Source organism: Hyla sarda, chromosome 12 (genome assembly GCF_029499605.1).
Source record: "Hyla sarda isolate aHylSar1 chromosome 12, aHylSar1.hap1, whole genome shotgun sequence".
Lineage (NCBI taxonomy): Eukaryota > Metazoa > Chordata > Amphibia > Anura > Hylidae > Hyla > Hyla sarda.
The window spans coordinates 26,256,272-26,272,400 of record NC_079200.1 but is presented as its reverse complement, the minus strand read 5'-3'; the positions used below and the strand labels follow the sequence as shown (position 1 = coordinate 26,272,400).

Sequence of the window (16,129 nt, the reverse complement as noted above, 5' to 3'; positions counted from 1 at the left end):
TTTTTAAACAGAAGTCATTTACAAATCTGTTTAACTTTCTGGCACCACTGTTTTCCACTGGAGTACCCCTTTAACCTGTCACTCAACCTTTGACTCTTTCCCATAGACTCTATGATGGAGAGGCCAGATAGGAAGTATAGAGCACTGCCGCGCATTATTCTTAGTTCTAACTCACGATTGCAGTCTTGGGACCAAAAGTGATCTAAACTAGACATGTCAAACGTTTTCCAAATGACGGTAACACTTTATGGCTCTATTCAAATTGCCAGTCGGAGCCTCTGTTAGGGGTTCCATGACTTTTGATGGGAACAAGAGCCCAGCACACAGCTTTGTTTTGCTGCGAAAACAAGGAAAACCCCAATGGACCCTATTGTAAATGATTTGCTATTGGATTGAATTTAGATCCACACTATGATGGATCTGGCCCAGTGTGAACGCAGTCTAATGCCGACAACTAAATTCATTCTAAGTAAACTTTACAAAGAGTAGTGAACATTTTGTTTTTATTATTGTGACACTTTTGGATACATATAAATAAACTGCTCCTCTTCATATGTAGATTGTATTAAGAGAATTCTGTACAAAGTAAGAGAAAATAGAGGAAAAAAATATAATATAGTTTACGATTTCTTATATAAAATATTTGACAATGAACTGGCCTTGTAGATATTTACAGTACAGTGCCCTCAGCAACAGATGCACCGTTTAACATTCCGTCCCAGTTAGGGCGCTCTTCTCCTGCCATCTCTCAGAGGGTGTAGGAGATTACGGAAAGCTTGTTTTCCACTGGAATTTAGCCACTAAATGCCATTGGGCTGTCACCTGACAGTCTTGCGAAGGCGATAACATCACAAAGAAAAAAACTTTAGCTTATTGACTATGTGCTTCCTGATACAACGTCAGCCGCTCAGGCGAGGATTTGGATCCACACAGTAACAATCAAACGGTAATCTACAAATCCCAGCTCGAAACTCGTGCCAACTCTTACACAGCGTCGCATCGATCACCTTGTGGAAACATTCGTCTTAATCCGTAATTTGCTTTCTCCAAAAGGTCTGTTCTGTCCTTGCTTTCGTAGTCATCAATACCCTTTTTACAATGCTACAGAAGTGCAGTAGTGCTTGAGGGTGCATGGTAGGATACCCCTGTTGATCTGGTGGAACTCGACCAGCTGGATAAGGTCTACAAACTTGGTTTGTCCTTCATCCATTGAGTAGAAAGGTTTGCCATCTTCCTCACACTAGAGTTGAAATAAAAAAATAAGCAAATATGTGTTCAATATAAATTTGCTGTATACTGTTAAGTGTATAAACATGCGTAAGTATCTAAAATCTTGGCATTATCCCCAACAACATACAGTACTGTTAATAGATGTTAAAGGGGTACTCCGGTGCTTAGACATCTTATTCCCTATCCAAAGGATAGGGGATAAGATGCCTGATCGCGGGGTCACACCACTGGAGACCCCCATTATCTTGCACGCAGCACCCCAGTTAAAATCATTCCCCGAAGCATGTTCGCTACGGGTCTGATTACCGGTGACCACGGGGCAGGCGGTGTGTGATGTCCCGCCTCCGCCCCCGTGTGACGTCACACTCCGCCCCTCAATGCAAGCCTATGGGAGGGGGCGTGACAGCGGTCACGCCCCCTCCCATAGGTTTGCATTGAGGGGCAGACCGTGGTCGCCGGTAATCAGACCCGGAGCGAACGTGCTCCGGGGACTGATTTAAACTGGGGTGCTGCGTGCAGGATAACGGGGGTCCCCAGCGGCGGGACCCCCGCGATCAGGCATCTTATCCCCTATGCTTTGGATAGGGGATAAGATGTCTAAGCACTGGAGTACCCCTTTAATGGCTCCATAAATATTCATCAATTGAATGACATCTACTTTTACTTTCCATAAAGCCTATGAGCCTTATTTGTGCCTAGAGACAGCTCATGCAAAAGCTGTGAGCTGAGTTACAATACCTAAACCCTCAATCCTTAATCCTAATGCCTTAAGATTGATATGTGCATCATGGAAATTTAGAGTTCATGCCAATGTACATTTTTGGGTGGCAAATTGGGACTATAGTAAGCCAGCATAAAATAGATGACCCGTTAGGTGTTATGACATTTGCTGCTCCCATTCTGTTGAACATGTGCAGTCCATGTATTACAAAGACAGCCATTTATGTAGGGCTAGCTGTATGACAGCAAATCACTATGTAGCAGAGTACATACTGGACTAGCTTGATGGGCTGAGGTGGCACACATGGTACCATCTCATTACTGAAATGCTTTAAAGTTGCACGAGGGTTTGTTTAATTTTCTGCAATGTCACTTAAAGAGTACCGGTCATTTCAGGTGACTTTTCAAGAAAAGTGTGTGTACATGAGAAGCAGCACTATTTCTGGCCATTATATAACTTGTATATGTTTTTCCACCTTATTTCTGCTCTGCAGGCTTCATCTATAAATTGCAGTTCTCCAAGAGCTAGTAGGTGGATCCTAATGTCAATGGTGTTTACCATAAACTGCACACACGGGCTCTGCACTTTTATATCTCTATACACTGTACACACAGAGGAGGAGATCCTGCACTTCTATGTCTCTATACACTGTACACACAGAGGAGGAGATCCTGCACTTCTATATCTCTATACACTGTACACACAGAGGAGGAGATCCTGCACTTCTATGTCTCTATACACTGCACACACAGAGGAGGAGATCCTGCACTTCTATGTCTCTATACACTGTACACACAGAGGAGGAGATCCTGCACTTCTATGTCTCTATACACTGTACACACAGAGGAGGAGATCCTGCACTTCTATGTCTCTATACACTGAACACACAGAGGAGGAGATCCTGCACTTCTATATCTCTATACACTGTACACACAGAGGAGGAGATCCTGCACTTCTATGTCTCTATACACTGTACACAGAGGAGATCCTGCACTTCTATATCTCTATACACTGTACACACAGAGGAGGAGATCCTGCACTTCTATATCTCTATACACTGTACACACAGAGGAGGAGATCCTGCACTTCTATATCTCTATACACTGTACACAGAGGAGGAGATCCTACACTTCTATATCTCTATACACTGCACACACAGAGGAGGAGATCCTGCACTTCTATGTCTCTATACACTGCACACACAGAGGAGGAGATCCTGCACTTCTATATCTCTATACACTGCACACACAGAGGAGGAGATCCTGCACTTCTATGTCTCTATACACTGTACACAGAGGAGAAGATCCTGCACTTATATGTCTCTATACACTGTACACAGAGGAGGAGATCCTGAACTTCTATATCTCTATACACTGTACACAGAGGAGGAGATCCTGCACGTCTATGTCTCTATACACTGTACACACAGAGGAGGAGATCCTGTACTTCTATGTCTCTATACACTGTACACACAGAGGAGGAGATCCTGCACTTCTATATCTATATGCACTGTAGACACAGAGGAGGAGATCCTGCACTTCTATATCTCTATACACTGCACACACAGAGGAGGAGATCCTGCACTTCTATATCTCTATACACTGCACACACAGAGGAGGAGATCCTGCACTTCTATGTCTCTATACACTGTACACACAGAGGAGGAGATCCTGCACTTCTATATCTCTATACACTGTACACAGAGGAGGAGATCCTACACTTCTATATCTCTATACACTGCACACACAGAGGAGGAGATCCTGCACTTCTATGTCTCTATACACTGCACACACAGAGAAGGAGATCCTGCACTTCTATGTCTCTATACACTGTACACAGAGGAGGAGATCCTGCACTTCTATGTCTCTATACACTGTACACAGAGGAGAAGATCCTGCACTTATATGTCTCTATACACTGTACACAGAGGAGGAGATCCTGAACTTCTATATCTCTATACACTGTACACAGAGGAGGAGATCCTGCACGTCTATGTCTCTATACACTGTACACACAGAGGAGATCCTGTACTTCTATGTCTCTATACACTGTACACACAGAGGAGGAGATCCTGCACTTCTATATCTATATGCACTGTAGACACAGAGGAGGAGATCCTGCACTTCAATGTCTCTATACACTGTATGCACAGAGGAGGAGATCCTGCACTTCTATGTCTCTTTACACTGTACACACAGAGGAGGAGATCCTGCACTTCTATGTCTCTATACACTGTACACACAGAGGAGGAGATCCTGCACTTCTATGTCTCTATACACTGTACACAGAGGAGGAGATCCTGAACTTCTATGTCTCTATACACTGTACACACAGAGGAGGAGATCCTGCACTTCAATGTCTCTATACACTGTACACACAGAGGAGGAGATCCTGCACTTCAATGTCTCTATACACTGTATGCACAGAGGAGGAGATCCTGCACTTCTATGTCTCTTTACACTGTACACACAGAGGAGGAGATCCTGCACTTCTATGTCTCTATACACTGTACACACAGAGGAGGAGATCCTGCACTTCTATGTCTCTATACACTGTACACAGAGGAGGAGATCCTGCACTTCTATGTCTCTATACACTGTACACACAGAGGAGGAGATCCTGCACTTCTATGTCTCTGTACACTGTACACACAGAGGAGGAGATCCTGCACTTCTATGTCTCTATACACTGTAGACACAGAGGAGGAGATCCTGCACTTCTATATCTATATGCACTGTAGACACAGAGGAGGAGATCCTGCACTTCTATGTCTCTATACACTGTATACACAGAGGAGGAGATCCTGCACTTCTATGTCTCTATACACTGTACACACAGAGGAGGAGATCCTGCATTTCTATATCTCTATACACTGTATACACAGAGGAGGAGATCCTGCACTTCTATATCTCTATACACTGTACACAGAGGAGGGGATCCTGCACTTCTATGTCTCTGTACACACAGAGGAGGGGATCCTGCACTTCTATGTCTCTATACACTGTTCACAGAGGAGGAGATCCTGCTCTTCTATGTCTTTACACTGTACACACAGAGGAGGAGATCCTGCACTTCTATATATCTATATACACTGTATACACAGAGGAGGAGATCCTGCACTTCTAAAATCCATTTGGAGCAGCTGTTTAGAAGAAACAGTTTTTTTTTTTAAGGCCCCTGTTCACTGTCTATTGGTGTTGATAGTATCGGCATCTGTGTGGCTAGACTGTGGTGGTTACCACTACTAATCAAAGACTAAGACATTGCCCTTAGAATATCAAAGGGGCAGTCTCTTCTGGGCTCACCGTTGACAAGTAAGCAGCAGGGACTATCTACTATAGCTACAGAATATAGGCCTTGAAAAAAAAAAAAGGACCCGAATCCAACAGCTCCATATGGATGGTAAAGGCAAACTTTTTTTTTAAAGAAAGTCCCAAATGGGGTCTATGATTCTTGTAGGTTGGTGGTCGTATGGCAAAGGTTGTTCACAACTTTCCTTTGAATGAGGGTCTATGGGAGCATTACAAGTAGAAGGGTTGACCTAATCGCTGGAAATTATCTGTTAGTTTGCTTAAAGGAGATATCCAATAGTGAAAAAAAACGAAATTAAGTACCTGCCACAATGTAGACCTTGCCTCCATCATCACACAGCACTTTTCATTATTTGTCTGACCGCTCCCATTTGTGAGATATGCTGCAGTGAAAATCCCTGTACTTCCTGGTTATGGAGCTCAGCTCCCATGATCCTTTTCACTCTCACACAGCCGACTTCCTCCCAAGTACCAAACATAATCTACGCCCCCATACAATAAAAAAAACGCCCCCAAGCCGTCCTCTAACACGACCTACTATGCTAAGTCATTGCCCTTCCTAGTGCCCACCAATCACAGTCCTCATAGCACCACCAATCACAGTCCTCATAGCACCACCAATCACAGTCCTCATAGCACCACCAATCACAGTCCTCATAGCACCACCAATCACAGTCCTCATAGCACCACCAATCACAGTCCTCATAGCACCACCAATCACAGTCCTCATAGCACCACCAATCACAGTCCTCATAGCATCACCAATCACAGTCCTCATAGCACCACCAATCACAGTCCTCATAGCACCACCAATCACAGTCCTCATAGCACCACCAATCACAGTCCTCATAGCACCACCAATCACAGTCCTCATAGCATCACCAATCACAGTCCTCATAGCACCACCAATCAGCTGCGCTATCCTGACATAAAAAGATACAAGAAGATGTATAATACAAGATGCATAATATGCAGGGAGAGAATGAGGACTTACACCAGTGGTCCTCAACCTGTGGACCTCCAGATGTTGCTAAACTACAACTCCCAGCATGCCTGCTAGGAGTTGTAGTTTTGCAACATCTGGAGGTCCACAGGTTGAAGACCACTGATGTACACAGCTCCTTCCCTCCCCTGCTCTGTCTACATAGGACACACAGAGCAGCCATGGGTTGGATTTTTTCACTGGAGAAGACAGTGCAGGGGGAGAATGAGGACGGACACAGCCCCTCCCCTCCCCCAGCTCTGTCTACACACTACCTCATTTATCACAGGGAGGTTTCAAGTTTTCACGGGGAAAACACAGAGCAGGGGAGTGAAGGAGCTGTGTACGTCAGTAGTCTTCAACCTGCGGACCTCCAGATGTTGCAAAACTACAACTCCTAGCAGGCATGCTGGGAGTTGTAGTTTAGCAACATCTGGAGGTCCGCAGGTTGAGGACCACTGGTGTAAGTCCTCATTCTCCCTCTGCACTGTCTTGTATTATGAAGAGCTGCACTCTCCATCCTCCGGGAGGGGGGGGGGGGTGAGGGGGCGTGGCTTATCTCCTGCAGACCTCGGGCTCTGCGGTCAGAACTTTTCAGGGGTTAGAGTATGCTGCGCTTGCGCAGCGAAGCATCAGTGATTGGCTCTGACTACAGAGCCAATCTGCATTGTGGAGGAGAGGGGCTGTACAGGGGGAGGAGAGGGTATAATGAATGGGCCGGGCAGCAGAGAAGAGAGAAATGACGAGCCGACCTCAAAATGGCCGCGGGTGAAGAGAATGCGTGGGTCGACATGCTGAATTATGCAGCGCTTCCTGTCCAAAGGAAAACCAGGAAAAAAAGCTACTTTCCGTTCCACTTGGTTTAAGTAAGTATATTGCAGAGTTATATAACTTTTAAAACTGTTGCTAACTGTATAGAACTTTTCACCGTTGGACTACTCCTTTAACCAAAAAGAAATCGTTCAGTAGAATAAACAAAAAAAATAGAACAAAATTTATGGCCATTGATTCTAAGTATAAAAAAGTGTAGTTTGGTAAGTCAGGAAGATGTGTTTGGTGTCATAAGGGTTCAATTGATAATCCTCAAAACTGCTCAAGGCACCAAAGTTCATTCCACATTCCTAGAGAGAGCCTGAGTATGTGTCTATGATATCTTTGTCTTATATTACAGGCCATTGTATGTTGTCATGATGTATAAGGCTCAGACTGGATATATTTACCATTTAAGACCAGGAAAATGAAATCTTAAGGGTATGTTCACACTGCAGAATACCCGTACAGTCAACGTTAGCATCAGTGTGAATGGGTCTTCCGCGAGACCCGTTCAAATTGTTCCGCGCAAGGAAAGAACATGTTCATTCTTTGCGAGGAAGTCCACTATACCTAGTGTGAACATACCCTAATGCAGCTACTGTATAGACATTATATACGTGTATAATAGATGGATGTGAACTGTTATACTCCCATTTTAATAATATTACTATGACATCACAAATTTACTATTGCGCATGCTCCAGAATTCTGACATAATTTGCACACAACCGCCCCCCCCCCCCCATGTCAAGAGAAGCCTGATCTCTTCCAAAAAGCATTGCATCTGTAAAAAGTGCATGAAAAGTGCATCTGAATTCTAGACCATCCTAAAGGTGTCATTCAGCTAATAAAACTTTAGTAGTAAAAGTTTTAGTAAATCTGGGTCAAAATAGAAGAGGCAAACTAAGGCACAGTTCAATGTGATATTATCACAATAGAGCCCAGGATATACAGTCAATGTACCAGATGGACCATTGTGACATCAACAAAATAGAACACACAGCAATGATCCAGGCCATTGTGTGACTTCACGATAGAACACAGCTTATAAACAAAATAGGCTAGTAAAAAACACTATTGTGATGTCATCCCAATAGAATTCAGCCTATGAATGAAAGCAAGAGTTATCAAGGAGGAATCCTGTACATTAAAGGGGTAGCCCAGTGGTGAAAAACTTATCCCCTATCCTAAGTATAGGGGATAAGTTTGAGATCGCGGGGGGTCCGACCGCTGGGGCCAGGTTCTCCGGCCAGATAGCGGGTGTCGACCTCCGCACGAAGCGGCAGCCAACACGCCCCCTCAATACATCTCTATGGCAGAGCTGGAGATTGCCGAAGGCAGCGCTTCGGCTCTGCCATAGAGTTGTATTGAGGGGGCGTGTTGGCTGCCGCTTCGTGCGGAGGTCGACACGCCCCCTTCCCGCGGGCTGTCGGGGCTCCGTACAGGAGATCGCAGGGGGCCCCAGCGGTCGGACCCCCTGCGATCTCAAACTTATCCCCTTTTCTTAGGATAGGGGATAAGTTGTTCACCACTGGACTACTCCTTTAAGAAGAAAGAAGGTTTCACCATCATCACAGAAAGGGATTCTTTACTGTAAGAGCAGTGAGACTATGGAACTCTCTGCCACATGATGTTGTGATGATTGATTTATTAACCTTTTAAGGAAAAAGGGTGTACCTGTATGCCCTGCGCCCGCTCCTGCGATATAACCTAGTAACAGCCGAGACCCGTGGATAATACCGGACATCACCGATTGCAGTGATGTCCGGTAATAAGCCCTTAGATCAAAGTTGATAGCCTGTCTAAAATGTTAAAAAAAAAATACATCCCGACAGCTTAGTCGGGATGATCGGGACCACAGCGGTGAAACCGCAGTGTCCCGATCAGCTGAGAGGATGCGAGGAGGGTCCCTACCTTCCTCCTCGGCGTCCGATCGGTGACTGATCGCCTGAGATCCAGGCTGGAGCAATCGAGCACCGAAAACACTGATCAATGCAATGCTATGTCGGAGCTTTCTGACGTCACCGCTGTGGCTTCTTTGCTTGGTCCCGTTACTAGCAAACATCAGCGGTGATGTCAGAAAGCTCCTTCCCATGCTTCAAGTTGGCCCCGGAATATAATAAAGCGGGAGAACCGGAGCACGGAAAAGGGGCCAGGTAAGTATGGTTGTCATCAGTGTCACCTGCACTACCTGTCTGTACTGCACCAGGGGATTGTGATGACACAGCCCCGCCCCCTCATGATGTCCTGCCCTGCCCACTCAATGCAAGCCTATAGGAGGGGGTGGGGTGGCCATCACGCCGCCTCCCAAAGACTTGCATTGAGGGGGCGGGATGTCACGAGGGGGCGGGGCATGACACCAAATGCTGAGCAGCGGAGTACCCCTTTAATGGATTCTTTTTTTTTTTATATATATAACTATGACTTCAACAAAATGCTGCATTAGTATAACAGTATAAAAATAAGGACACAGCTGTCTGCGACATAATGACAGCCCAGGGTTAAAAGAAAACATATTGCAACATCATGACAACAGAGCACTGCCTAAAAACAATCACTACCTTGACATCACTACAATAAAACACAGCTCATAAATCTAGGCTATTGTGACATTAGGACAAAAGAGCATCATGGCTTATAAATTATAGGACAGGCTATGGTGACATCATCACAATAGAATTCAGCTCATAAATGAACACAAAGGTCATTGTATTGTTAAAGGGGTATTCCGGCCAAATACATCTTATCCCCTATCCAAAGGATAGGGGTTAAGATGTCTGATCACCGGGGGCCCGCCACTGGGACCCCCCGCGATCTCCGTGCAGCAGCCACATTCTATGCCGGGCTGCGTCTCCAGTCTCGGAAATCTCTTTGTTTCCGGGACTGGAGACGGAACGTTACGCCACGCCCCCTTGTGATGTCACACCCCGCCCCCTCCATTCATGTCTATGGGAGGGGGCGTGACGGCCGTCACGCCCCCTCCCATAGACATGAATTGAGGGGGCAGGGCTTGACATCACGAGGGGGCGTGGCGTAACGTCCCGTCTCCAGTCCCGGAAACAAAGAGGTCTGGAGACGCGAGATCTACACCGGAAAAAGCTGCAGGGTGCAGGCAATTAAAGTGTAGACCTCTCGGCTACTCTGATGACTAGGCCTGGCCTGAAGCCCAACAGGCCCTAGAGTACAGTAGAGTACTTGTACAACTTCTTTTCACTGGCTTCTTGATAGTGTGGCCTTCGAGGTTAGTGGCACTCTTGACTAGAAATATGTAGATCCTCTCAGTCACGGCCACTCTGACAGAGGAGTGTAAAACCCTTTAGACTAGGTCTGGTGCTCCCGGGCAAACTAAAGTCTCCATTGGGCTTTAATCCCTTGTTACCCAGGGTCTCTTTCTACACTACTCTAGACTAAACTCCTTTCCCTCAGAAAAAGTAATTCCTCCCATAGGGCTGAGAGGGATTTGGAGACTGAGCAGGGACCTTTCACTATCTAGGGCTTTCCATCCCAGTGTGGGTGTCTATAAGTGCCCAAACACCTTATACTAGTACACAGATTGGGCCAGTCTTAAGGTGTCTTAAGGTGTAAGGAAGCCCCATGATGGTACCCCCGGTGGTAAAAATCCAACGTGCCTAATGCTTCTCTCCACCAACGTCATGTGTTGGTGGAGAGAAGCATCAGGCGAGTTGGATTTTTACCACCTGACCCCATTGTTCTTGGAGCCAAAAGCCAGCATGACAACTGTCCGGCTGTGGCTTGCCCCTTCCACCATAAAGAAACTCATGAACGTTTGGTCATTCTAAACAATCATTTGTATGGGGAGGTCGAGTGAGGTAACGGTCACTCGGCCAACTGTAATAGAAAATGTATGGCCACTGGTAAATACATAAAGAGGGAGATTTATGGAAACTGTGCAGAGAAAAAGTTGCCCATTGCCCATAACAACCAATCAGATTTATTTTGTTTTATGTTTAAAAAGGCCTCTGTAAAATAAAAAGAAGCAATCTGATTGGTTGTTATGGGCAAGGTTTTGACGAACCTCCTCAAAAGTCTCTTGTTCTGACTCTAACAAAAGATAGCCACTAGGTGGCAGAAACATCCACAGAGCATAAATTACAGACAGGCAATGTCAATGACAGGTAGACTGCAAAGTACATGAACAATAAAAGTGCACATAGGGAAAGGGGTGACCTGTCCAACAACCAAGATGTAGCGTAAACACACACAGTGGGACACTGCAGTAACACCATCACAATGCAACAAAAACTTAGAATATGCTCCTACGGACAACCATTTGATCTTTGTAAGTAATGGAAATACTCTGAGTCAGTTCTCTCCGACCTGTGGCTCTTAAGCTGTTGCAAAACTATAACTCCCAGCATGCCCTAACTGCCTAGTAGAGCCCTGCACGGGACTGTTTTTTTAAATGCTCCCTCTGGATTTTTGACCATCTCTGCCCATGCCCGCAAGGTGTGTGGTCCACTCAAGCCTTCTCCCATTACCATGTTTATCCAATCCTTTCTGCTAATATGCCCCCCTGATCCCTCCTTTGCCATTTTAACCCCCACCCCCTGTGCCATTTTCATTTAACCCCCCCCCCCCCCCCACACTCCCTATGCCATTTTTAATCCCACCTCCCTCCTCTCCCCACCTCCCCTTTGATCCCCTTGCTGTTTATCACCTGTCCTGTGTCCTCTGGTGGGCTCCGGTGCAAGGTCTCGGCGGATCCAGCATTTTCTGCGTTGCACTGATAAGTGACGTCCTCCCACTCCGCAGCTCGACATCAGGGGCGTCACTCGTCAGTGCTGGCAGCTACCGCAGCTCACTGATTTAAAGTGACCACGGTCCATGCTGCTGGTCCTAAACAGGTTGCTGGCGCCACGGCTACTTTAAAACAGTCGGTGGCACCCCTAGTTTGCAGGACCCGCAGGCATAGCACCTGACCGCCCGCAGCAGCCTGATTCCAGCCAGTGCGTTTTTCATTGGGTCCCGCAGGTTCCCAATCCCAATGCAGGACTCTACTGCCTAGCTCTTGCTTTGCAACAGAATGGAGACCATTGCCCTAAGTGTATGTTGTTGACACATACAGCACAAAAAAAAAATACATGATTATCTATTAATAATGCGGATCAAGAGATATTTATGGGTGTGAAATGGATTGAGCACCGGGACAGGAAGGTGCACAGGAAAGCAGGATCGGAATAATGAGATTTTGCAAGTGATAAAAAAGGTCAAAAGGCCTGTAATAAAGTATAATGAAATCATTATCACAGGCTTATCTGACAGCGGGGAAAGAATTAATTGCTGTCATGTTACATAAGTCTTATCAATCAGACTGTGGTAAAACAAGCTCAATAGACTCTGCGGCCGCTGGACACATTGCAGAGCTGCAGCCCCTGTTCTCCGGTTGCGCTGAGCTCAGACACATACCGGTAAGATGAGGTAGTGCTTGATCTTCTGTACGTGACACAATGACAGGACGAATCCTTTGGGGTTTCTTGTGCTTTCTCGCACTAGGAAAACTCTGCAAAAGAGACAAAGCGAGAAGTGTTTATGAAAGGGATACAATGTGTTCTCTGGAGCCAGTGAAATGCGATGTCTTAAAGGGGTATTCATACGATATAATAGGATATGCCACAGACTAGTGATTGGTGGGGTCCAACTAAGGCTGCATTCACACCACGTATGTGCAGCACAGTTCACGTATACGTGTTCAATGTGAAAACCGTATGCAGCGACTCTCCATTGAAAACCGTATGCCAAAAGATGTATCCGGTTGTATCCGTTTTGCATCCTGTACGGTTTTGTCAGTTTTTTTCCCGTACCCAAAACCGTAGCCTACCAAGGTTTTTGGTCCGGGTGAAAAAACGGTATTAAACTGAATATGTTTTTTTTTTTTACATGGGAGTCAATGGGAACCGTACAGAACTGTATGTGCGTACGGTTCCATCCAGTTTTCACCATACGATTTTTGACTTTGCACAGTTTTTTTTTCTTGGAATTTCAATCAAACAAGTGAAACTTTATTCATAATGGAGTGAAAAGTTAGAAACATATAAGTTTTTTTCTTTAAAACGGATGCAACCGGACATAATTTTTAAACCATATACGGTTTTTAATCGTATATTTATACACACATTTTGATACAGTTTAGTCAGGTTTTGAGGAATCCATTTTTCATCAAAAACCTGATACGGGAACTGTATTGCAAAAATGTGGTGTGAATGCAGCCTAACAGGGTTGGTCATGACCTCAGAATGACGTAAACCTAGTTAAAGGGGTTATTTGTATCTCAAGCATTTATGATTGTGCTCTTCAAACTATGGACCTACAAATGATGCAAAACTACAACTTCCAGCATGCCCGGACAGCCGTTGGCTGTAGTGCTGCTTTTGACAGGTTGTCCAGAAATCAAAAGTTAAGATCGCACGTGGACTCACTCCTAAAACCCAGTGGGATGGTGAGTGCCTCACTCCCCAGCTGTCACTAAAACCCAAACTCATTCCACATAGACTATAATGTAGGGAGTGAGTCGGATTTGGCGGCCCACCAGGCAGTGAAGAACACTACATGCACTTCACTGGCTTAAAACTCAGTGGGTGTCAGGACTGAGACCCAGTGCAGTCTAAACTCTCAACATGTCCGACCAACATGCCAAAAGTTGTTTCAGATGACAGTAACGCTTTAAAGGGAACCAATCATCAGATTTTACCCTATAGAACGCTTGGTAAAGCGTTATATAGGGTAAAATCTTTATTTTCACCATTCCCGGGGGACGCTCCTGCCCCCAGGGATGGTGAAGATATGAAGTTATAAACTAGTCACCGCCGCCGCCGTAAGTAGTCACCTGGGCGGGGAGCTCTTCTCATCTACTCCCGTTCTTCGGCCGGGAGCGACGCCCCCTCCGCTTGATTGATGGGCCGCGTCATCACTCTGCTCCGTCTGTTCAGTGAGCGGAACTATGACGCGGCCCATCAATCAAGCGGAGGGGGCGTCGCTCCCGGCCGAAGAACGGGAGTAGATGAGAAGAGCTCCCCGCCCAGGTGACTACTTACGGCGGCGGCGGTGACTAGATTATAACTTCATATCTTCACCATCCCTGGGGGCAGGAGCATCCCCCGGGAATGGTGAAAATAAAGATTTTACCCTATATAACGCTTTACCAAGCGTTATATAGGGTAAAATCTGATGATTGGTTCCCTTTAAGATGTCCCCCGAAATCTTGTGACATATCTCACACTATATCGGAGTTGAGGAAATCCTGGTAGAAGCTCTCTGCAGCAACCTGACTTCTTCCTATAGGTACTTTTACCCAACTTCTTAAAGGGGTACTCCACCGGAAAACATTTTCTTTCAAATCAACTGGTGCCAGAAAGTTAAACAGATTTGTAAATGACTTCTATTCAAAAATCTTAATCCTTCCAGTACTTATCAGCTGCTGTATACTACAGATGAAGTCCCTTTAAAAAAAAAAAAAAAAAAAAAAAATGTATTTCCTTTCTGTGTGATGACAGTGCTCTCTGCTGACACCTCTGTCCATGTCAGGAACTGTCCAGAGCAGAATAGGTTTGCTATGGGGATTTGCTCCTGCTCTGGACAGTTCCTAAAATGGAAAGAGGGGTCAGCAGAGAGCGCTGTGGTCAGACAGTAAGGAAATTCAAAAAGAAAAGAACTTCCGGTGGAGCATACAGCAGCTGATAAGTACTGGAAGGATTAAGATTTTTTAATAGAAGTCATTTACAAATCTGTTTAACTTTCTGGCACCAGTTGATTTAAAAAAAAAATAAATAAAAAAATAATAATAATAATAATAATAATAATAATAATAATGTTTTCCAGCGGAGTACTACTTTAAGGCAAGGGGCTCAAGATATCCAGTCATGTTGGAAATATAAGGCTGTTATGGATATGATCTGAGGGATATTAGGGAAGTGTGCATACATTAATGTGAAGAGGTAATATATAGCTAGGCAAGGCTCGGTATGATAATCCGTGTCCTGATGACAAGTCTAGAGTGACATCACAGCAAATACAAAGCTTCTAGAGCAGTGGTCTCCAACCTGCGGACCTCCAGATGTTGCAAAACTACAACTCCCAGCATGCCCGGACAGCCGTTGGCTGTCCGGGCATGCTGGGAGTTGTAGCTTTGCTACATCTGGAGGTCTGCAGGTTGAAGACCACTGTTCTAGAGAACGCAATGTTTACAGTAAACAGGATAACAATAGGTATGATGAAAGCTATTTAAAGGGGTATTCCAGGAAAAAAACTTTTTTTTTATATCAACTGGTTTCAGAAAGTTAAACAGATTTGTAAATTACTTCTATTAAAATTTTTTAATCCTTTCAATAATTATCAGCTGCTGAAGTTGAGTTGTTGTTTTCTGTCTGGCAACAGTGCTCTCTGCTGACATCTCTGCTTGTCTCGGGAACTGCACAGAGTAGAAGAGGTTTGCTATGGGGATTTGCTTCTAAACTGGGCGGTTCCAGAGTCACGTGTGATCAGAGAGCACTTAGACAGAAATAAACAACTCAACTTCAGAAGCTCATAAGTACTGAAAGGATTAAGATTTTTTAATAGAAGTAATTTACAAATCAGTTTAACTTTCTGGAGCCAGTTGATATATAAAAAGAATTTTTTCTCCTGGATAACCCCTTTAATGGCTGCCTTTCCTTTACTGAAGAAATACTGCCTCGCTGAGGCTGATGACAATATGATCCTATGGGTCTTACCCGTCCGCCATTCCTTGCTGTATTATCATTCGCTGAGTCTCATCTCGGGACAGACGCCCATGATACCACGGCTGAGTCTTGTGTATCACTGATAAAATGGAAATAAAATGGGTAAACAGCGCAATGTAATTTATGCAATCGCAGACAGGCGAAAGTCACGAATACATATGTATCAACATCGGTATTCGAAAGGGATGATCACATGACCGAATCGCCCTCGACAACTGGCTTAGAGTTGATGGGGTTCTCCAGGGTTAGGGTCTACTCACACGGAAGAATTTCCGCTTGCGGAATTTTGCCTCAAATTAAAGCCCATAGGCCCAGATTTATCACAGAATGTCTATGG

At 45.0% G+C, this 16,129-nt stretch overlaps 1 protein-coding gene across 6 annotated transcripts in view; it reads right to left on the bottom strand.

Moving 5' to 3' along the window:
* Positions 1-494: 494 nt before the first annotated feature.
* The window catches only part of GRB7 (growth factor receptor bound protein 7), a 265,456-nt gene continuing 249,821 nt past the window's right edge, over positions 495-16,129 (bottom strand). For all 6 annotated transcript variants that reach the window (XM_056549221.1, XM_056549218.1, XM_056549220.1 and 3 more), the window contains 3 exons: positions 15,784-15,871; positions 12,485-12,578; positions 495-1,240 (listed from right to left, as the gene is read on the bottom strand). In XM_056549221.1, coding sequence (XP_056405196.1) covers positions 1,094-1,240; positions 12,485-12,578; positions 15,784-15,871 — 329 coding nt within the window. In that variant the 3' untranslated portion in view covers positions 495-1,093. The remainder of the gene's footprint in view (positions 1,241-12,484; positions 12,579-15,783; positions 15,872-16,129) is intronic.